The sequence below is a fragment of the Rutilus rutilus genome (genome assembly GCF_951802725.1).
Source record: "Rutilus rutilus genome assembly, chromosome: 13".
In the NCBI taxonomy this organism is placed as follows: Eukaryota; Metazoa; Chordata; class Actinopteri; order Cypriniformes; family Leuciscidae; genus Rutilus; species Rutilus rutilus.
The window spans coordinates 19,399,680-19,424,852 of NC_140218.1; the positions used below are offsets into that span (position 1 = coordinate 19,399,680).

The 25,173-nt window shown below is 38.6% G+C and overlaps 1 protein-coding gene across 3 annotated transcripts in view; it reads left to right on the top strand.

Moving 5' to 3' along the window:
- Positions 1-25,173, top strand: part of magi3a (membrane associated guanylate kinase, WW and PDZ domain containing 3a) — a 141,035-nt gene that overhangs the window by 88,537 nt on the left and 27,325 nt on the right. For all 3 annotated transcript variants that reach the window (XM_084428246.1, XM_084428248.1, XM_084428247.1), the window contains exons 4-8: positions 3,871-4,077; positions 15,450-15,618; positions 18,205-18,284; positions 18,756-18,813; positions 21,368-21,492. In XM_084428246.1, the coding sequence (XP_084284372.1) occupies positions 3,871-4,077; positions 15,450-15,618; positions 18,205-18,284; positions 18,756-18,813; positions 21,368-21,492 (639 nt within the window). The remainder of the gene's footprint in view (positions 1-3,870; positions 4,078-15,449; positions 15,619-18,204; positions 18,285-18,755; positions 18,814-21,367; positions 21,493-25,173) is intronic.

The window sequence follows — 25,173 nt, forward strand, 5'->3', positions numbered from 1 at the left end:
GGGTGAATTGTCGTCCTCCATCAGTTCATCGGGGACGCTGGAGCAGGCATGATATTTATTTGACATAAAACACTCAAATGTTAAACAACTACTGCTATCAGCCTGTCTATCTTTCCTCCTCTATGCCATTTAGTGCACAGTGGTGAAAGGAAGATGGTTTCAAATCATCGCCATTCCTCTGACAGCGCCCAGCCATCTCCCACAGATTAATGCTAACAAAAATCATCACAGACCCCAGCGGACGACCCTTCCCTCGCTGTGTTTGCCCGTTAATCAAGGATGACGCAGCGCGCAGTTTATGAGCGATCCATCATGCTGTGCCCACTGTTTGACAGGTGACCCCAGAGGCTGTGACATGGCATGATTATGGCCATGATTTGATCACACTTTTCTACTGTGCTGAATGCTCATGTATAATCAAGACATTTTATGATAAACATGTCTTACAGGCATGAATTAAGGGTAATCGCAGGGCAGAGGTGTAAAACGTACCTGAAAACCATACTTGAGTAAAAAAGTACAGACCCTACATCAAAAATGACACGTTACAAGTCACCAATTCTAATACGACTTGAGTTGTTTTAGGGTATCTGATTTTAACAGTACTTAAGTATTTTACTCGTATTGAATGTAGGTTCAAAGATGCACTAGTCCTCAACACCTAAGAGACATGCCAGTGAAAAACAAGAAACCGTTGATTCGTGAGGAGAGCAATCACGTGTTTATTTTCTAAAATCGAAATAAAACTGAAAACCTCAAGGTCGACACAGCCTCTTAAAACGTCTACAAACACTCAAGTTTCAGTTAAGCTCAAATAGGGAATAATTAAAACAATATCCTTCAAATGGCTGTCCATGTCCTCATCTCATATATAAAACAATCTGCAATTTCATTTTACATATAACTCCAAAATCATCAGGTATATCAGTGAGAGAGCGACTCGTGACAACACTCCGAAATTATAAAACTGCAGAGGGAGTCTCTGCCTACAGTGCTGACTGTGTTGATACTCATCCTATTGAGTGATGGGATACCACTGTAGAGGGTGTCTACAGTGCATGATATGTTGGATAATAGATCCTTTTATTTTTACGTCCCACTGCATAGCTGTGTTCTTTAAAGCCCTTACTTTGAACTTTGCCGTTTTGGATACTTCAGTTATTCCAGTCACGCAGGCTTCTATGCGTTTATGAAATCTGGAGAGGACACTCAGCAGAACTGCTTTGAGTAAGCAGGTTTATTTCATGCATGGCCTACCGCCTGTTGATGGAGATGATAACGGCTGTTGACAGTGCACACTTCTGTTAAAGCACTGTCCATCTGCTGTGCAGCCACGTGAAGTCCACACCAAGTACAGATTGCACGGAGGAAAATTATTATGTTGCAGTGATAATGTATTTCCATTAGATACAGAGGGCTCCAAAAGTCTGATGCCATATCGAGATCGGGATTCAGAATCGAATTTAAACCTGAAATAAACAGGGAGCTTTAGGATTTTGAATATATTTGAATATGTGTGTGTGTGTGTGTGTGTGTGTGTGTGTGTGTGTGTGTGTGTGTGTGTGTGTGTGTGTGTGTGTGTATGTATGTATTGCACAAGTGAATACACCCATGCTAAAGTTGACTAAAAAGAGGAATAAAAAAATCATATTTTGGAAATTGAACTTAATGCCTTAATTAAAAAAATTAGGAAAAATCCAACCTTTAAGGACACCAATTTTCTTTGTGAATGAATAATGTATCGTAAATAAATAAATGTTCTTCCTTAAAATACATGGTGCATAAGTGAGTACACCCCTATGTTAAATTCCCATAGAGGCAGGCAGATTTTTATTTTTAAGTATTTAAAAAAAAAAAAAAATGTAGGATACTATGCATCCTGATAAAGTTCCCTTGGCCTTTGGAATTAAAATAGCCCCACATCATCACATAGCCTTCACCATACCTAGAGATTGGCATGGGGTACTTTCCATAAGATCATCTCTCAATGCAAATCAAACTAGCTTTTAGGCTAACTGAAATAAAATCATGCCAATCTCTAGGTATGGTGAAGGCTATGTGATGATGTGGGGCTATTTTAATTCCAAAGGCCAAGGGAACTTTATCAGGATGCATAGTATCCTTAAAAAAAAAAAAAAAAAAAAAACTTAAAAAAAAAAATCTGCCTGCCTCTATGGGAATTTAACATAGGGGTGTACTCACTTATGCACCATGTATTTTAAGGAAGAACATTTATTTATTTACGATACATTATTCATTCACAAAGAAAATTGGTGTCCTTAAAGGTTGGATTTTTCCTAATTTTTTAAATTAAGGCATTAAGTTCAATTTCCAAAATATGATTTTTTATTCCTCTTTTTAGTCAACTTTAGCATGGGTGTATTCACTTATGCATTGCACTGTATATATATATATATATATATATATATATATATATATATATATATATATATATATATATATATATATATATATATATGTGTGTGTGTGTGTGTGTGTGTGTGTGTGTGTGTGTGTGTGTGTGTGTGTGTGTGTGTGTGTGTGTGTGTATATAACATCTCTATCTCTCTAACATCAAACAAACACCACTGTAAGTGAATTATTAGCACAATAAAGATGTAATAAATTCAAATTAACACTTTTTTTTTCAGGAATACATTAAAACGAACTCCATGTTGTGAGATTTTTAAACCCATATTTATTTTGTGTGTTCCACATCATGTAAAGGCTAATGATGCAAATGATGCAACTTGTCAAATGAGAGTGTGAATTAAGCTGCGCTGAAGGTTGCAGTCAGTTAGTGATTTTATGGATGGGGTGTCATTTTAATATTTCAAAGGAAAGAGAGCCTATCACAGTTCTTATTTGCCATCTTTAAAGCAACAAAAGGGGTCTGTGCTAGGTTAAAGCTATAACTCTCCTCATCAATTCAATGTCCTAAACATCTATAATGTGACCGCACTTGTAAGATTGAATAGATTGTGATGGCTTACTTCTCAAATCTTAAGGGTGAAAAATGAATCAATATGTTTTTTTTTATCGTGCTGTCCTCCCTTCTAGTTGTCAAGTAGTCAATGCTTTTGTGAATAGTTGGGAAAGTAGGTCAGCATGAAGTGCTGCATAGTTTCCCATACGTTGTACTGATACCATTCTCACCCCAGGAAGTTTATCCAGATGACACAGGACAGTAAAGCTTGTAAGATAGACCTCCTGCCTCTCTGGGAAGTAGAAGAAACCATACACTCTTAATCTTCAGTGGTGGACTGTTGCCAATAAACAATAATAAAGTGGCAGAGTGCTGCGTCGGGGTCCAGAGGAGCCGAGCTGCAGTGTTAACAAACAAGACTTAAAGCTTTACTGAAGAGTGACACGAAGCAGGATATATATAGTGGGCTCGATGCTGTTACAGTTCAGAGACCAGCCCATGCCTTGAAGACGCAATGCTTCAGAAGCACCCTTCAATCCGAATGGGGTTTGATCAGCTTGATTTTTACTCCTACAAATTAAATACTAAATATCTTTGGGAAAATGATGGCAGAACTGCTTCAAGCCATAGCTAAGCGCAGTAGCTCTCAAGTAGGGAGCCAGAGCCCACTAGGACAAACATCCCAAAATGTCTTAGAATTCCCATAATTTGTCATCTCTCATCCATTATTATCAATAAAAGTGTCTAAAAATAAAGGCTTGTTTTGCAGTTAAATTTGTTGTTTAAAATTGCAAATGCATTAAAATTTAATATGCAGAGTAATATTAAATTTTTAAACTCTACACGTAACAAAAAACCGGCAGCTGTAGTTACTGTGTCAGTAGTTGCAAAATCAGTGCAGAATGTGACAAATGTTGATGTCTTTTATCTTTGTTCATTTGCAGGTAATTATTATGGCACCCCAAAACCCCCTGCAGAGCCCAGCCCAGTGCAGCCTGACCTGGTAGACCAGGTTCTGTTTGACGAGGAGTTTGACGCGGAGGTTCAGCGCAAACGCACCACGTCGGTCAGCAAAATGGATAGAAAGGACAGCGCAGCTCCTGAGGAAGAGGAGGAGGATGAGAGGCCACCCATTGTCAATGGGCTCACTGGTGAGACTGGGAATGTGTGTGTTCAACAAGATTGAGTGAGTTCATATAGATTCTGAATTTGTATGGCGGTGCAGAATTGTAATGTACTGCATATTCATTGGAAGAGAATTAGAAAATCAATACTGTACAAATGGGTACAAATGCAATTCAGCAGAGTTGAAAGATTGGAGATAAATTTGCAAAGACATTGTCAGTAAGGGATTTTATCACAACATGTATAGTGTTGGGGAGTGTTTTTCTAATTAAAAAAGCCAGGCTAAATATGCTACATTTGTTCAATTGTGTCATACTAGCTAAACAACTTAGCATTTCCATTACCAAGCTAATATTTCCAATGGTTAGCAGTATAGCACAACAAAACAGTGCTTTTTAAACGTTTCTTTGTATTGCATACTCAGTGAGCGAAGGCGCTAATCTGATGCAACTAAACTTCTAAACTGTTTTCTCTCCCAAATGAGGTGTTGGAAAGACTGATTCACTGTATTTGTAATTGCCTCACTTGGAAAGTAAAAATTTAATTCACAGATTCAAGAGCCTGCACTGCATTTTAGGTCTCATTTTTGTTGCAAAATATTTTGTTAAATATATATATTTTTAATTATAAATTACAGAGTATTCTGTATATAAGTGTTGTCTAATTAATTCATTTAAAGTGATTAAATGTTTTTAATGTGTATTTTATATATTAATTAAATAAAATGTATATATTAATACAAGTTTATGTATTTATGTTTATATATTTATACAATAAGATTGTATATATTTTTATAAGTGTAGCAAACTACTTTTCCTAAAAGTAGTATACTTAAAATGATGACTAGTTTTTAGTTTCGAAGTACCTTCCCCAACACTGCACATGTAATGTTTAAGCATTAGGGTATGGTTTATATTTTCAAAACCATGTGATACACTGTGTTGGCAGCTTATCTGCTTGGCTTTCATTGTAAGTGTATTACTGTAAATGTGTTTTTACTTCATTTTTGCAAGCTGAGCGACTTCACTTTCTGTGGTAATCGACAAGAGGACACAGATGCTGTCAATAGAGCTTAAGTTGTTATTGGGTAGATTTGATTGTGTTCCCTGTGAGAGCAATATGAAGAGCTTTACAGAGGGGTACTTGGATGTGCAGTCAGTTGTATAAAGAGTGTAGAGCTCTGGTACTGAGGGATGGTGTGACTACACAAAAGCGGTCACTAGGATGATACCCTTTAAAAAGGTTTGGTCACTTTAGATTAGGGTCCAATTCTCACTATTAACTTACTATTAACAACTTTTGCCTCAATAAACTGATAATAACTGTTTATTAATAGTTAGTGAGGTAGTTGTTAAGTTTAGGCATGGGTAGAATAAGGCATTAATATGTGCTTTATAAGTACTAATAACAGCCAATGTCATAGTAATATGCATTCTAATAAACGACTAGTTAATAGTGAGAATTGCACCCTAAACTAAGTGTTACCAAAGTTTCAAATATGTACTATTTAGGTACTAATATGCACCCATTAAGGGTAAATAAGGTACAAAGGCGTACCTTTTGAAAGAGTGCCGCCCAGTAAAAAAAAATTTCAGAGTGTAGTTTATAGTTCCCTTACGAGAACGTTCTCTCGATGCGCGTTGTTTCAAATGCCGCTTCCCATCTGCGATTCCTGCGGGGTTCCCCTGCACGTGTCAGACCGACACACCCAGTGCGCTATCTGTCTGGGCCCTGAGCACGTCGATGCAGCGCTCACTAAAGGCGGCTGTCATCTCTGTGACAGTATGCCTGTGTCTGTCCTCCGATCCAGACTCACTCTCGCTACTTCAGAGAGTGAGCCCGCCCACCTTCCGTCTTCGGTGCCCCGCGAGCCCCGTAGGAAGAAGCGTAGCGATCAGAGGATCCCTGAACGCGGTGATTTCAGCGCGTGCACGCCAGGTCCTTCCCCGCGTGCATCGCCTACACCTCCCTCTCCAGTTCGGTTCGTCAGAAGCGACCAACACCCCTCTGTTGCAGCGGCAGGACTCGTTTCCTTTGGCGGATCTGCTGAGGAACTGGATGACGCACTTTCAGTGGCGGCTCCGCGGACCCCGCCCCTCCCTCTCAGAGCGATCGTCTCGACACCAGAGCGAGCATTGACGCCAAACTCTTCCGTGTCATGTCTCGCGCTGTCGACGAACTGGGTCTCGACTGGCTTTCACCAGCTGAACCTGCCAGAAGCCGTCTTGACGAATGGTACCTGCCGGGGCGCCAGACGGCCCCTCGCCAGCGCGCCGCTCCATTTCTCCCTGAGGTCCACGAAGAGCTCACAAAGAGCTGGCGCGCGCCCTTTTCAGCGCGTTTGCGCTCTTCTTCCTCTACCATGCTCTCCACTGTTGACGGCGCTGAGGAAAAGGGCTATGTGACACTCCCGCCACTTGAGGAAGCGGTCGCCGCGCATTTGTGCCCTCCCACTGCAGGAAGTTGGAGGTCAAAAGCGGCGCACCCGTCCAAGCCGTGCAGGACTACTTCGGCTATGGCCAGCCGTGCTTATTCTGCCGCCGGTCAAGCCGCCTCTGCACTACACGCCATGGCGACCCTTCAGGTGTTCCAGGCTAAGCTCTTCCGCGCTATGGACGAGTCAGGCCCTGACCCGGACACCTTCAGAGACCTCAGAAGTGCTACAGACTTGGCGCTACGGGCAACGAAGACAAAGACCACCTTCCTCGACTCACCGGTCTCCACAACTGGTCTCTTCGGCCCATCTGTCAGCGGCTTCGCTGAGCGCTTCACCGAGGCCCAAAAGGCTTCCAGTGCTATGAAGCACTTCCTCCCGAAGCGCTCCAGTTCGGCTTCACGGCGCCCCAAGAGCACGCCGCAGCCACAAAAGACAGCAACGCAGGTCCATCAGCCCCGCCCAGCGGCTGAAACCAGCCAGCATCTGAAGCCAGCGAAACGGTACCCGTTCCCTAAGCGCCAGGGCCCTCGGCCGAAGCTCGCGCTCGACAATGAGCCCAAAAAGCCGTTGTGAGCATGGGTTTGGTCTCAAAGAGGAGGGTCATTTCGACAGACGCTTCCAACCTCGGTTGGGGAGCCCTGTACGAGGGCAGGCCTGCCTCCGGCCTCTGGTCGAGCTCGGAGAAACGCCTACACATCAACTGCCTCGAGATGAGAGCGGTTTTTCTAGCCCTAAAAACCTTCCTCCCATATCTGGCGGGACACCACGTCTTGGTCCGCACGGACAACATGTCAGTGGTCTCCTATATAAATCGCCAGGGCGGCCTCAGGTCCCGCAACCTGTTCGCTATAGCCACACAGCTACTGCTATGGGCTCAAACCAACCTGCGCTCACTCAGGGCAGCTCACGTGCCGGGCACGATGAACACAGGAGCAGACATGCTTTCTCGGGGCAATGTTCCCCCAGAAGAATGGTCACTCCACCCCCAGACGGTTCTCCTGCTATGGGAGGTCTTCGGGAAGGCAGAGGTGGACCTCTTCGCCTCAGAAGAAAACTGTCACTGCCCAATCTTCTCAAAGAACGAGTTCTCTCCATCTAGGCCCTGGCTCTATGGACCCAGGCCGGTGTGGAACTCAGACACACTGTTGTGACTTCATTTATATGTGGGAATAATATTCTAGGTCCCTGGCTCTGTCGACCCAGCCCTATACTGATTTCTGAGTGACTTGTGCTTCACTTTATACTTGCATATCATTTTAGACCCGACGCTCCGGTCTGTGATATTCAGACTACTGTTATAGTCCTGGGGCTCCCTGGATTCTCAGAGTAGTCACAAGCGAATAGCACAGCGTTTTAAAATGGGTTCCCACAGCGTTTACAACGCAGTACGAGAGAACATTCTCGTAAGGGAACGTACTTGGTTACTTACGTAACCTCGGTTCCCTTAGAGATAAGGGAACGAGTACTGCATTGCCTTGCCGTGCTATTTCGCTCATATCAGGTGTTTCACTTCAGTCGATATAGACCTGTCATATGGTGAATTTTCTCTCAATTTATACTCTCCTGTCACGTTTAAATTGGCGCGCTTGAGTCTGGCAGGGCGCCAAGCGCTCCTATTGGATCGCGCACTTCTGCTCATTCGCCATAGGTTTGTGCAGTTGCCGCAGCACAGCCAATCAGCTCACTCGCGCGAGCTATGATGTTCTCGCTGTGCAGCTGCAATGCGTTTTAAAATAAAGGCTTCAATATTCTCGAGAAAAGGAGTTTTCCCACAGCGTTTACAACACAGTACTCGTTCCCTTATCTCTAAGGGAACCGAGGTTACGTAAGTAACCAAGTACGTTTTCCACACATCTCCTTCCTGTCATTCAGTAAGTTGGTTATCCTCTGTTAATCATGACCTTAATAAGCTATCATGTAATTTAAAGACTTCAGACTTCTGAACAGAGAACGCTTACTGTGATATGTACTTTAGGTTTAGTACTGTGCATTCAATGTATATGCCTATATTTTTTATGTATTATATTCTTTGTTCTTTCATTTATATGTATTTTTAACCAGTATACATATTACCTCGGAATCAAACCTGTTACCTTGTTGCTAGAGCCTTGTTTCTTTCTTTCAGCTGGTTAGTTTCTAGCGTTTTTCACAATACATACAGTTTCAAGCAGCTTTACACGTTTCTACATTACGATTTAGAGTAATTTGTTATCAGATGTGAGTGACTGTGTCGAAGTAATGGCCATATGTCAGAAATATACAGTTCTAAGATAACACAAATAATGCAGTTAATATCATGTATAAATTTAGGCAGAAACAATTGTCTCATTAAAGCAGTCATTATGAGTTGTGATCATAATAATTATAATATATAGAAATTGTGGCTGTTGTGTTGAGTTGTGTCTGAGCCCTGAACATTATCAGGAAGGCTATTCCAGAGTTTAAGAGCCAAATAAATGTTAAAACACTCTACCTTCTTAAGTGGACTTAGATATCCTAGGTACTACTAAAAGTCCAGAGTTTTGTGACCTTAAAGCCGACCTTTCTAACCGCTGATGCTCTGCAGGAATCAGGACTATCTAAGCTGTTTTAGAGACCTGGGCCCATATTCATAAAAAATCTTAATGCAAAGAGTAGCTCCTAGTGACAAAATTCTAAGAGAAAAATCTTAGAAATGTGGCCGTTTACTCTTAAAATTAAATAAAAATCCTAGTAAAGAAAAAAGTAATTCAGAAAGCATCTTACCCCTTAAAAGAGGTCTTTAGGTCAAAATTGTTAGGAGTACGGACGAGGACTTTTAAGAGGCTTAAGAGTTTCTTTAGCAGAGGAGAAAATGGCAGAAAGACGAAGAGGGGGAAGAAATGCATTGCAGACAGTGGATGACAGTGAAGTTAATAAGACGCTATAGATTAGATCATGCAGGGATCATGTTTGTGACCGATCTTATTAGAGAGACGCTAACATCTCTGACACAGATGCCGTAGCGCCAGAAATTAAAGTAATCACTACATTAAGATATTTGGCAACTGAGAAAATGCAACAATACAGCAGTGATGATTTGGGTCTGTCACAACCTTCTGTAAGCAGAGTGATCACACAAACCATTACAGCACTTTCAGAACCTCTTATTGTGTCGCAGTTCATTTCGTTTCCACTGGACATTCCCACCCTGCAGGCTCAAAAAACTGCATTTATGAATATTGCAGTCTTCACTGGTGCGCACAAGCAGGGGGAATGAACCGCTAATAATTTGTGCTATAAGCTCCCACGTCTGCTTCTTGCCCCGTGCTGTGACACCCAGCCCGAATTTTCCTTTAAGGATGGCCTTGTGCTCATCCACTAACTGGGCTAACAGTAAACACTGTTCCTCTGTCCAGTTGGGCTTTCTCGTCCTTCTTGTTTTTGATTCCATGTTTGCTACATTAAAACCAACATTCAAACCACCACTTAAATAGACATGGCAGCAATCAGTGTAATTGGAAAGAGTGGAACAATTTTGATCATTCTAAGCCAATCAAATACCTTATAGGAAATTAACAGCATGGTAAATAAAATAAAAAATAAAAAATACATACATACATACAGGTGCTGGTCATAAAATTAGAATATCATCAAAAAGTTGATTTATTTCAAGAATTCAACTTAACAGGTGAAACTAATATATTATATAGACTCATTACATGCAAAGTGAGATATTTCAAGCCTTTATTTGTTATAATTTTGATGATTATGGCTTACAGGTTATGAAACCAACGAAATCAAAATCCCCGAAAATTAGAATATTACATGAAATCACACAGTAATTACACAGTGATACCATGGTCATTGAACCAGGTTTTGGTTCTTTTAGCAGTGTGGGCAGGTGCAAATCCTGCTGGAAAATGAAGGAAGCATGAAGTGCTCTGAAAATGTCCTGGTAGACGGCTGCGTTGACTCTGGATTTAATAAAGCACAGTGGACCAAAGTCCTCTTTTCTGATGAGAGCAAATTTTGCATCTCATTTGGAAACCAAGGTCCCAGAGTCTGGAGGAAGAATGGAGAGGCACACAATCCAAGATGCTTGAAGTCCAGTGTGAAGTTTCCACAGTCTGTGTTGGTCATCGGCTGGTGTTGGTCCACTGTGCTGTCCACTCAACGCAGCCGTCTACCAGGACATTTTCAGAGCACTTCATGCTTCCTTCAGCAGACAAGCTTTATGGAGATGCTGACTTCATTTTCCAGCAGGATTTGCACCTGCCCACACTGCCAAAATAACCAAAACCTGGTTCAATGACCATGGTATTACTGTGTAATTACTGTGTGATTTCATGTAATATTCTAATTTTCTGGGATTTTGATTTCGTGGGTTTCATAAGCTGTAAGCCATAATCATCAAAATTATAACAAATAAAGGCTTGAAATATCTCACTTTGCATGTAATGAGTCTATATAATATATTAGTTTCTCCTGTTAAGTTGAATTCTTGAAATAAATCAACTTTGTGTGTGTATGAGAACGGTAAAATAGGAAAAATTACGCATGTAATTTCAAAGTGAAGGCTTAGAATAGACCCTATACTTAAAATTGCTCTTTATTTTCCTTCTTGGACAACCAACCAATCACATTCTTCAAAAGATTGTGTCATACGTAGCAACGGGGTCAGCCCCGCCTCCTCACTAAGATGAAAGTTTTTGTCTTTTCCTTGCTCAGAGTTGCTCTCAGATCGGTCCCGAATCGCTCTTAAGCTAAGACTGCTACGTAGAAGTTTTTAAGCTAAATTAGGAGTTTTCTGAGAGGATTCTTAGAAGCTTTAAGAATACATGCCCTGAACAGTAGTTGAGCTTTTATAGGCTAAATGCACAGTGAGTTTTTTCAGTGATTATCCAGTGGCATAAATAGACCGTGTTGAGTTCAGAATGAATGCGCTTATGGTTGGTATCACTTCAAGTAATGAGCATGTTAAAGGGACTGCTGTTTGTGATGCATAAAAGTGTCTCTGCACTCTTTCCACAGAGTAACTGCTGTGCCACGATATCTATTTCTGACTTGTGTACCAGCCCCGGCACTCTGTCTTCTACCTTCTCATTAAAAAGATACCTCAGGCTTATTATTAGTCTTTTACAGTCATTTTTGCATTAATGATTAAGTTTGAGCCAACCCACTGCCACACCAATGTGCACTCCTGCCACCAGCCACCAAGGGTGGGATGATGTCACTGTAGCTGTATAAATAGATTTTTGTATTTATTTTATTTAGCTCTACTAGTGTTTCTAATTTAATTTTCTCGATTTAGTAAATCGTGGCTACGTTGTAGAACTTTTGCAGGACTTTTGAATTGTAATGTGTGTATGTGTGTGTGTATATATATATATATATATATATATATATATATATATATATATATATATATATATGAAAAGCTAATTTTGAATTTCATTTTGTGATTTCATTGGAGCGAAGAGTGGGCAATGCATATCCCAGCCCTCCTATCGCTCCAGTGTACCGGAAATCCACAATATTGCCTGAGAAATAGCTACAGTAAATAAGATCAATATTAAAAAATACATGTCCTTTTTCAGAGATCTCCAGCTCTTGATTTTAAAGCATAACCTACTTCCTAGAATAGTATTTCTTCTGCCAAGTTTTGGTTTGTGGGAAGACTTCTGGGGAGCTCGGTTGGAGTTCTGCTACATCATGCTGAAAGTAGGTAGGATTTACTGATGCTCCCTGCACAGCAAGTATTCATTCCCATAAATCAATGGGATACAGAACAGTGAACACCTTCAGATGATTCGCATGCAGCGATGGTGAGCGTGGGGAAGAAAGTACCCAAAACTTTTTATATTCACAGCGCATTAACCCACTGCAGTTCCTACTGCTGTTCTGTTTGTGTTGGTATGATTGATCACCATGGGAACTGATATCCTATCCCATAATATTGGCTTCCCTTTGCTTCTAAGCCTTCAGAATAGAATGAGTTTTAAACAGGTTTTCTACTGACCGACTTTTACCTAGGATTAATAACATGAAAAGAGTTTATTTAGGCTTTAAGTTTTAAATTCATTGCAATGAAAGTCTATGTAACTGAGACCTCATGAAAACCTCAATAAACATGCGCTATTTTTCAGAGGGTCACTGGAGGAAATCTGAATTGTTTCACGACTAGGACCTGGAGAGGTTTCTGGATGCACTGAGGGAGGCTTTGTTGGCTGTGTTTTTCTTAGCAAATCCAATTGGACAAGATGCCTCACAGCTGTCCTCCATTATGATTGGACAGAGCTTTGTAAACCCTCTGGCACCACTGCAAGGACAAGATGCAAATGGCAATAGTATCTAACTGGACTTTGCCAAGTGCAAACTGAGATCCAGAAGCATGTTTGTGGTTTTAATCGATTAAATTTGCTTTACTAAAAATGGCTAGCTATGTCTTTGCAGCGAGCCTTATGGGTTTTTATTAGGGGTGTAACAATATCCTCATGTCACGATTCAATACACAACACAATACTAAACACACTATATATAATATTATTGCGATACTCCAAGACATATGGTAAAAGGTTAACAAAAAATGTACTGTTGATTAAAATTCCAAATTTGGTATTACATTGGGGGTGTAAATGAATAGGATTGGACTTGGTCCTGGTAACCCAATGCACAGGACAATGGTGACACCAGAATAAAAAATCTCATGATTCTGAAGCTGAAAATACAGAATTATTTAGACGACTAGATATATTTCAAATAATGTAGTCACTTTTTACTGGTAACATAAGACGTGTGCCAATATCAGGACCCACAGATATTCCTCCATTGCATTATTATACATTATACATTATATCATATATGTTATTTTAATGTAGTACTGACAAAATCTGTAAACTCTCACATTGTAATTTTCATTTTGGGTGAACTATACTGTACACAATACAGATTGTTGCTTTTTTGTATTGCGATGTATTGTGACACGATATATTGTTTTACTCCAAGTTATTATGTTTGTGTATTCATGCTCATGGCCAGTTCTGATAGATACAGCCTTTGTCTACTTAAATGCAATGCAATGATTGTGGGAAGCAACCAATTGTAATGCCTGAATGAATGTTTTTCCATAGCCTCCATGTAGAAGCAAACATTCACCATTAGGTTTTACCATAGCAAACCAAGGCAACATCTCTTCTTTCTTTCAACATTCAATCATTCTGCAACACGTTGTCATCATCTGTTACCGTTACGCTGTTTTCTGTGAACACAAAAGTATGATTTCTTTTTTAAAAAGTTTTTATATTTACCACACTCTAGTCTACCCTCTATTTTTCATGGAGTTCAGCTTCTTTCTCCACTCGTACACTCGACCACAAGCATAAAAGGCTTCTTATGATATTTGCTATTGAATGCCAGTGCTTATGTTTCTGCCTGTGTCATGAATGGTGCCGCCATGGTTACGGCACAGGAACAACTAGTGCTGATTCGTCTGCCGCACATGCTGGCGTCCCAGTGTCAGGCTAGAATCATTTTGATGAACAGGCTTTAATCATGACTATGTCAGCAAAATCATATCAAGTCTTTTTATAACAATACACTTTTTCCATCACCTCACCTCTTCAACCCGTGTACAACTACTATATCCATATCCAGAACAATACACACGCAGGCATGTTTTCCTCTGTCGATGTCCCATTAAGACAATCAGTCCATATTGGTAACACCCCGTGTAACTGTTTTCTGTGTTTAACAAGTATACAAGTAATAGCTGCTATCTATTTGATTGCAGAGAGAGCAAATATCCAAAACTGTGTCAAGATTAAGTTTTAATAATTTATTTTAAGTCTCACTGCAATGGGATCCTAAATTTAGTTGCTTTAGCTCAAATCATGCTAAAGAGTGTATTTTTAGGCTATTATTCACAATGCATTTAGTTCTAGAGTAAACATACCCGTTTAAAAGGCTGTTGGCTCCTTTACATTTGCATTTTACATTTATTCATTTGGCAGATATTGTTATAAATACATTTTATATATACATATATAAATTATATATGTACACCACCATTCAAAAATGTGGGTTTGGTTAGATTTTTTATAAGAAGTCTCTATGCTCACTGAGGCGGCATTTATTTGATCAGAAATACAGTAAAAATAGTGAATATTGTGAAATAATATTGCAGTATAAATTCACTGTTTTCTGTGTCAATATATTTTTAAATGTTTTTATTTTAAAATTTATTTCAGCGACGGCAACGCTGAATTTTCAGCATCATTACTCCAGTCCTCAGTGTCACATGGTCCTTCAGAAATCATTCTAATATGCTTAAATAGAACGATATAAATGTATTTACTGTCCCTTTTGATCAAATTAATGCATCCTTGCTGAATAAAAGTATTTTTTCAAAAAACTTACAAACCCTAAACTTTTGAATGGTTGTGTTTATATAAAATGATATTTATGTTTATCTTTTATTTATACATTTTATCACTATGTATTGTTTCCTGAGAATCAAACCCATGACCCTGGCCTAGCTTCAGTTGCATCATGTTTCACCATAAGAGTCGAGCTTCAGGAACGCGCGCTCTAGAATAAACAAAAAGACTGCTGGCTCTTTTAACTGAAGGATGGGACTTTTAAATGTTATGTTTTCTCCCTCTTATACTGTCTCTGCCTGTGTTCTCATGTGCAAGCAGACTGTCTGTCTCACTCACACAAAGACAAACAGACGCACATTTGTGTATGCGACAGATATCGGCTTCACGGAAGTGTTAACCAGCTCTGGCCCTGCCCCTGAACATCAGTCCTGGCATGCAAATCTAGTGGCTCTTGTTTTCTGCTCTCTCTCTTTCTCTCTCTCTGTTTCTCTCCGTCTCTTGAGAAGGTTGGAAAGTTTGTTCTGCAGTGCTAGAGAGAGTTAAAGTATGTATTACTCCCCATTTCTGTGTTTTTTCCCCACCTCTTTCTCACTGTCTGTCTTTTTGCTCTCTCCACTCACAGAACACAAGGAGGGACCGGAGTGGAGGAAGGCTGTGCCCAGCTACACACAGTCCAGCAGCAGCATGGACTTCCGCAACTGGAGCACGCTGCCACGTGACGAGGGTCAGGACCCTCTGCCCAAGAGCTGGGAGATGGCCTATACGGAGACAGGCATGGTCTACTTTATAGAGTAAGTCCTGTTTGCCAAGTAGGACACATTCCTGGACCAACATTCCTTAGGGTTTGGGATTCGGGCTATGTCTGTTTGACAACAATGTAGCTCCAGGAATTCGTTAAATGTGTTTACTTGTTTGTTTTTTTTTTTTTTTTTTTTATGTTGCACATTTTTGATTATTTAATTTCACTTTTGCAAATGATAAATAAGCATAATTAAGCAATATTCTGCTCTTGTGTGCCTGTTGAATGCAGATTAAATACTGTACTAATTCAGAAATGAGGCGCTGAATAGAAAATGATTTTTGATTTCAGTGCAATTGTGTGATTTGCTTGATTGTGTACATTTTGTGTATCAGGTAGAAAAGATTTATTGCATATATATATATAAAATATATATATTTATTTATTTATTTTAAATAAAATATATTTATTTATTTATTTATATTAAATAAAATATATTTATTTATTTATTTATATATATATTTTTTTATAAATGTTCTGAGCTTAATATAACTTTAAATAAGTCCAATACAAAATGTATTGACAGAAATTCACTTATGAACTTTCAGTGCATTTTTGTTTGTTGCCAAGATTAGGAACAATTCAAAATTATTGATTCAAAATTATTTTCTGTGGTCAGTAATTATTTTTATTTTTTTTAAAGAAATGAATACCTTTATTTGGCAAGGATACTTACATTTGATCAAAACGATTTGATTACACTTTCCATTCAACTAAAATTCTGAAAAAAATATTAGCTTCCACAAAAATATTGAGCAGAACAACTGTTTTCAACACTGATAATAATAAGAAATGTTACTTGCTCACAAAATCAGCCAATTAAAATAATTTCTGAAGGATCATGTGACATTAAAGACTGGAGTAATGATGCTGAAAATTCAGCTTTGCCATCACATTAATTAATTACTTTTTAAAATATGTTAAAATAGAAAACACAGGTGACCATAAGATACTTCTTTCAAAAACATTTAGAAATCTTACCAACCTAGAAAATTCTATAGTTCTATAAGTGTGTAGTGTGAATACAGTCTGAACATACTACATCCGCCATGTTAGCATTGTCAGCCGTACACTGTTCTTGGCCTCATGGACAGGAAAGTGTCAATCTGATACTACTGAATCTCGCCATAGCAGAATGTCATCTGGGTATTTTGTACTTACTGATTCATAAATATATGGGATTACTATCATTTGACATGATGCTTTTAGCTTACTGTATAGAACGGGAGTGTTTTGTATTAAGTTTGTAGACAATGTACAAGTTGCTGTACAGTGAGGAACCCACTGTGGTGTCTTTTTAAACAGGGATGCAAAGAATGATTTGTGCGTCCATCTTTTCAAATTTCGCCTCTGATTTACTGTAACCGAGCCCAGATGTAGACAGCAGCTCTCCAGCTAAGGGCTCGCTCAGTAAACAGGAACTCCGGAACTCCTGCAGACACATCAAGCATGAGAGAGCGCTGGGAATTGAAACGGCTCTTCTCTGGCATGCTGATGCTGATATTTTTCACAGCCTCTTCCTTTCAGTGTCCATTACCTGTGTCTGTGTGGCCGCAGCCCTCGACCAAGCTTCTCTGCTATCCACACAGAGGAAGAGAGAGCCAGAGAATCAATACTTCATTCGCTGAAACAATGCAAACAATCGGCTAAATGGAGCCTTCCCAGCGGGCCCTGCTTCCACACGCGTGTCTGTCTGCACGAGTCTCGGAGGATGAGCTGCACCTTGCCATGAATATTTCAGATTTTAAACACATTTGCTTTTCGAGTAGACTCCTCACTCCTCCGCAGCAGAGACAACTAAAGTGCTTTTTGAAAAGGACTTGCTGATGTTTTTATGTGCATTTTAAAAATATATATAAAATAGTGTTTTTTTGCCCCATTAGTAAGGTTCAAGTGCCCCTTCAACAACTCCAAACCAGAAATGTTTAACTCATATTTAATCATATTATTTATATAATATTATATGTATTATATTATATTATATTACCGTATATTATATTATATTATATTATATTATAGTAAGCTCTGCATCAAATTATACAATAATTATTAAGTAATAATAAAATAAATTTTTTTATAATATATTATTATAATATAGTTATTAGTCATTTAAAAAAAATCTATACCGTAATTAGTAGAAAAAAGGTATGGTAGCACGTATATTCTGAATGTGTATGTGATTCTATACATTTATAAGTGTAAATTTAAATACTTTTGACAATGCTAATTTTTGGTCACAATCTCAATTTGAACAGTTTTAAAAAATCTAAATCAGATTATTTCTGTGTACCGCCAAGTGTACACATGGTTGGAAATCACTGCTTTGAAAATATGAAAAAAAGAAAAAAAAACATCTTGCCATCTGTTGTTAGCAATCATTGAGCTAAACATTGAGTGTTTTTTGTTGTTTGTGTCATTTTTACATTGTTACAGTGAGGTATAGTCATATTGCTGTTGTTTTATGAGTGTTACACTGCTTGGCTAAGCTACAGATGCACTCCAATTGTGTAGTTAAGGAGAAAGCTTAGGAGGACTATGAAGTGTTTGTCTGCTAATGCTTCTTTCCCTCTCTGTGTAGTCATAATACCAAGACCACGACCTGGCTCGACCCACGACTGGCAAAGAAAGCTAAGCCTCCTGAAAAATGTGAAGATGGAGGTAAGACTGAGTTCGTTCATGAATCACACAGAAGAGTAAATAGACCCTAGCTGAGCCGTGAGACATTAGCCTCTCTCTCTCTGGCCCGCCTGACTAATGGCTCGCAGGAGACATGCTGAGAGCCCATCAGTGTGTCATCTCACACAAGCAATCCCAGCACCGCATTTTGCAATGGACACGTGCGTCCATGTCAGGATGGTGGCTCCCCACAACTCTCACATCACAGGGAAAGATCACAAGTCATTTTCCATACAGCTTACTAATACCTGCACCCCCTCGTTTTCTCTGCGCTCAGCCTTCTGATCTTTTCTCTGCCCAAACACGCATCAAATGCACCCAGACTTCTTGACCTACCTGGTATTAGGCTTCTCAGAAAACCACAGCCAGAAAATCAGACCCCCTGGTGTCAAGCACATGGGTGATTTGCATCTGTTCAAGCTGTCTCTGATATGCCTGTCTGTTTCTCCGCAGAGCTTCCATATGGCTGGGAGAAGATTGAGGACCCGCAGTATGGGACTTATTATGTGGAGTGAGTACGCTCATATCATTTATGGTCCAATAAGAATGATGGATGGCACATTTTTGTCCACAACATCTTGGTTTGCTGAAGTTTTCCGTTGCTCATTTGGCTTTGTCTTTTTCCCCCCATATCATTTATTTTTAAATCCAGCTTTTGAGAGTAAAAAACAACAATAAAGGCATAAAGGGATTGTAACCCTCACCCCCAACCAAAGGAAACACAAACCAATTACACAAGTAATGAAAGTAATGCTACTTACTTAAGAACTTAACAGTGTTAGGGGTAACGCAATCAGATTACTTTTTTCAAGTTACAAATAAAGTGACGCATTACCTTTAAATTTATAACAATTATTTATAACTTTGAGTTTTTGTAAAACATAAAATTGTGAAATGAAAAAATAAAAGAATGAAGAATAATTAAGTTTAAAAAAAAATGGACACAAAGATATTTAGAAATTGTTTTCTTAAATTTCACTTACATTTCTATGCTAATTAGATGATAAAATTAAATAAAATATGCACAAAAGAGATCAGATTTTTGGATTCTTAATTATTAAAAAGATGCAGTTGTTATTATATTATACTAATATTTGAATTACATTAAGTTATTCATCATAAAAATATCAATATTATAGTATTGATATATATTATATAATAATATATAATGAATTAAGAATACTGATCATAAACTAAAGGTTTTGAGATTCACTCACTCACCTTGCTATGCTAATAATTAAATATACAGTTTATTATCATAAATATTTAACAACATTATATCATTTTAAAAAATACTCATTTTTCTAAACCCCTGATTATTGAAAAAAAAAAAAATAGTTTGGGTGTAAATTAGTATGTTTCTGAAATGGCAGACTGATCAATGTTATTGGCTGGATTTGCTAATTTTCTACTCTTGAAGCAATGTGGGATATTGAGGTTGTTGGCAGAACAGCCAAGGGCTTTCGGGAGTGAATACATTATTTGATTTTAATGCCATTTATTTTGTGTGAGGTCAATCTCTGCTGTGCCAGGATATTTATGCAAGGAGGTCAGCAAAACGCTGTTTTATTTTTGATTTGAATGTGGTTTGGCACAGGGCCTCATTACGCTGTGCCTGAATTATCACAAACAGGGAACTTCAGCAGTCAGATGAGAGCACGCAGTCTCTCACTCTCTGTGGATTGGGTGGATAAGTCTCAGCATGAGTCACACACAGCAAAAGCACAAACAGTACCTTTCTTCTACAAATTCGCAGCACACCGACTGGTTTTGCAAGGAATCCGGGACTGTTAAAAGCCTTCCCTAGGTGCAGTCACGACTGGCAGGTACAACAGTTAAAGCAGAGTCACACAATGCAGTCGAGCTGCTTATTTCACTTTACATGCAACCTGTGGGGTGGGGAGATAAAACAGCAAACACTCCAGCTCTGAGCCAGAACCTCTGCAGAGGAAATGCTTGTGTCTCTGGAAAGGCTTGCCAAGGTAATATTGATTCATTTCGGCAGCTAACAAACAAGAAAACAAATGTGGCGTTTGTAGAGGAGAGTGAACAGCAATTACAGATGGGTTTGAAAATGGCTGTTCTGTGGGGTTTTTAATCAAGGATGCTTTTGCAATGTTTTTAATGATCATTTCAGAAGGTCCTGAAAAGGTTCACTGTAAAAAAAAAATATATATATATGTATTTTCTTTATCAATGTTCTTGTGTTGTAAAAACATCCTTATTAAAACAAGATCAATTCTAAAGTCAGTCATTTAGGGCATACGGACTACTGGATCATTTTAACCACTAGCTAAATAGCTGCTGTAGGCATTGTTTTAACAAACTCACTTTGTTCTGCCTCCATTCTAATATGTAACTCCCTCTTTTCGCCATCCAATCAATTTCCAATGTTTCCAATTTACTGTTTTATTGAATTGTCACATTTTGGAAGAACAATCCACATTAAGTTAAAAATATGTTTTCAGAAAATATATACTACATTAAATTTATAGTACCTCATTGGCAGTTTCTTTTCTGTTTTCTAAGAAAATTTTGTGAGGTTTATGGTAAAACAAACAAAAAATTTTACTTTAAGAGCTGTTCTCTGAAAACATTATTATTATTATTATCTTAAATCTTTTTGTTTCCCAGGTAAGGTAAAATAATACTGAAGTGTTGATTGATAAAATACTTTTTTGCAGTGTTTAGTTAAAGATTTTATGACAGATTGCGTCTTCTCATAATTGTGTAGTTGAGAGGGTTGCTTGCTTTCTGAGTCAGATCAGTTCATGCCGGTTATCCAAGTTTCTGTCCCAGTATGTTTATTATTCTGTTATTTTACTAAATGTCTATGGTAACCTGGTTAGCAGATGACAAACAGGAAGAGATGCATGAGCACAATGAATTACCTTTGGCTCTGATATTGTTTTGTTCCTTCCTTTATTCATATCTTTAAAAGACTGTTTGCATGAACAGATAAGCATCGCTACCGTTCTCTTTACCCTAAGGTTTGTGCAAGCGTGGATGTCATTGTATCTGCTACCTCTGGCCGTTTGCACTGACTGTCTTACTCTTTCCTTCAGCCACATCAATCAGAAGACTCAGTTTGAGAATCCAGTGCAGGAAGCCAAGAAGAAAATCAGCCAGGATTCGTCTCCAACCAGTCAGCCAACAGCAGCGACCGCAGGAGCAGCACCAACACCCTTAAGTAAAACTCTAACTTTCTTATGCATTATTCCTCCATTTCCTACTACTTCTGGTTTTGTTAAAAATTTTTGCCACTTTATTTATCTACTTTAATAAAAAATTGTATTCCTGTGATGGCCAAGCTGAATTTTCAGCAGCCAATACTCCAGTCTTTAGTGTCACATGATCGTTTTAGAAATCGTTTAAAAATGCTGGTTTGTTGCTCGAGAAACATTTCTTATTATTGTCAATGTTGAAAACACTTTTGCTGCTATTTTTGTGGAATCCATAATATCTATTTTTCAGTTTCTAAAACCAGCCTAAGGTGGTTTTCTGGTCTAAACCGGTTTAAACTAGTCCAAGCTGGTGTTTAGTTATGTGGAGACAGGAAACAATTCAATAGGAATCAGATCAGGAAGTGACAAAAGTCACATGCAAACTGTCCTCACTGAAACTGAATATTGTGTGAAGCAACAACATGCCAGCTGAACATATTTTATGCTTAATACGAAGATGGTGTCGCAGGATTTGAGACTTCAGAGCCAGTCGGTGTGATGTGGCAAAAATAGAAACCAAGCGACCATCAAATTATCTAGTCACGCGTTGCTTGTGTCAAGGTCATTGCTTGTTAGGACAAAACACAGATTAGCATGGAACAAAAATCATTTATTTCTTGATGTTTTATCATGTCACACACTAAGGTCACTGGGGCGGTACCTGTTCAAAAGATACTAATATATACCATTTGATTTATATACCATTTAATATATACCAGTGAACTAATAAGAAATTCATGAGAAGGTCAGGTGTTGATTTAAGTTGGGGCAGAACATTTCCATCAGAAGAGCTCAATCAGCGTCTGGGGTTGATATGATCTGTGGTTGAATTCTGTAAGCTAGCATGTGTGTTTTACCATCTGTGTGTGTATTTATGTTTGACCGTGTACTTGCTTACGCTCACCTGCACCAGCTTTTGTATGTTTATGTTAATGTTCCACTTTGTTGCTGGTGTTTCACTGTTAATTTAACATCCTTGTTCTGTCCTCTATTATGTGCCACTAAGCAGTCGCTCTGACTCTTTCATTTTAAATTTTTTTCTTGTTCACAAGAGGTGTTTGCTCATCTATCAGGTTTTAAAGCATCAGTTTAAACACGCACTCGTTCCATGTCCCAATTTGCATACTGTCCGTTTTAAATAGGATGCAAAATAAGAGTCCACTGAAAAGTCTAATACTGCTAATGCTAACATGCATTAAATAGAGCTAATGTTAACATGTAAACACAATGGCTGTGTCTGAAAACGTACATACATCTATTCTGCCTTCAAAAATCGATCAGATGAAGGTATCTAAGGAGACAGAAAGTAAAGCTAACATTAAATTCGGATGTGCCTTGATGTGTTCCTACCTTGGATGCAGCCAATCACTTCTCAACAAGTCTGTGTTATCAAGATGCTAAACAAGGCTGCATTTGTTTGATCAAAAATACTGTAAAATTTCTTTTAAAAAACTATTCTTACCGAGGCCACTACCAAATGACTTTGAACTGATGTCCTGTTTTATCTGAATGATATATTTTATATTTTGACCGGCCAACACATGACTTCAGTTCAGTTTCAGCTTGTTCAAGGTTAAACCAGACTTTGGCTGTTAGTTGTTTGGACTCCCTGAGCTTTGCTGTCTCCTGTGTGTTCCTGTGTCCTCTGAGCACTGATTTTGTTCTCCTATCCCCTCTGGAGGGCTGGCAGTGGACGTCTGTTCTGTCTCATTAGTGAAAGCAGACGCTGCCCCCCCTACGCTATGCTCTGTTAGCTGGCCAAGACACTTTAATGAGTGGATGGTTACTGCCTAGTGGAGAAGAGGACAGGGATGAGTGTGCACAAATATAAGCAAAAAATATAATGCAATCATGCAGTGTTTTCAGAGAATAATCAGATATTATAGCCATAACTATACAATTCTACCCACCATTATAAGAGTAAAGACAAAATTCATGCATTTCATTTATTTTATTCATATACTCAAGCAATTATAAAACAATTATAGCTCTTGCCACTCCGCTTGTGCCTTCGGGTCATTTCCGACAACACACACACACACACACACACACACACACACACACACACGTGTTGGAATTCCATGTTTTATGGGGACTTTCTATAGACATAATGATTGTTAACTGTACAGAATATTCTCTCCCCTAAACACAACCCTCAGAAAACATTCTGCATTTTTACATTAAAAAATATTTAGTGTGATTTATAATCTGTTTTCTTCATGGGGAGAATTTCTTCAAAATTTGTGGTATTACTATCCTTGTGGAGACACACACACACACACACACACACACACACACACACACACACACACACATCGCTCATACTACACCTTTAATTATACTCCGACATTTCATAATCTGACTCAGCAGCCCTTTATGCATGAGAAGCATAATATAGTGAACATAAACATCAACCCTCCTTTTCCCACAATTCCCTCACTGGCCGAATGTGAAAACAGCACTACAGGCAGAGAGAGAGGGATAAATCTAGTATGCAACTATGGGTTTGTGTGTACCTGTGACCAACAACCAACTCGCACGTACTTGTGGCGCATAGTTCAAATGTGTGCCATGGTTATTACAATCAACATAATCCTTTTCATAGGGCCAGTCCGACTCATCAATGTGGCTATTATGCAAATCCAATTCCCACCGCACATGGTGAGATATCCATTCCTGCTCTCCTAATGAGATTGATGTGGCCTCATCTGATGCTGCTGGCACTCTCAAATGAGACAATAAAAAAAATTAAACCGCTGTGTTATAAATGACAGTAATTAGTGTACAATCCGCCATTTACAGCTGATTCAGAGTCAGTGTTGAACACCATCTCAAAGGGATAGTTCACCCAAAAATGAAAACCAACATGGAACCACAGTGAACTTATGGAACTTACCAGTGGAATTATGTTCAGACACTCAAACCATGTGATCAAAAATAAATAAAAATACACTTAGGGACCAACTGCATTTTCAGTCTCTACATTATTTTTATATAATTAAATTGCTAGTTTCAGTCTATATTGTTTCATAACTCTGTGTGGTTATCTGATGTAAGTGCTCAGTGCTGTTGTGCTTCACATAACTTGTTGAGCAGCAAGAAACAGGCTCTTTTATTTAATGGATACTTTCAACACATCATTTACACAGTCCTCAGGGTTTTTTTTGTGAAATCCAATAATTATAGAATGGAATTTGGAAATGTGTAATATTCCCCATAAGAATTGGAAAGCATCATTATTGGTGAAGTAGAGAATGATACCCTAAACTATTGTGCAATATTTGACTAGTCTTTTTGTTGTTGTTTTTGTTGTAAGTTATTCTTTTATATACCACCGATCAAAAGTTTGGGGTTAGTAAGTTGTTGTTTTTTTGAATAAATGAATACTTCGATTTAGCAAGGATGAATTAACTTGATCAAAATTGACAGTAAAGACTTTTATATTGCGTCAGAACATTTCTATTTCAAATTATTGCTGTTCATTTGAACTTTCTATTCATCCTGAAAACATGGTTTCCACAAAAATATTAAGCAGCACAGCGGTTTTCAACATTGATAATAGTAAGAAATGTTTATAGAGCACCAAATCAGCATATTACATTGATTTCTGAAGGATCATGTGACACTGAAGACTGGAGTAATGATGC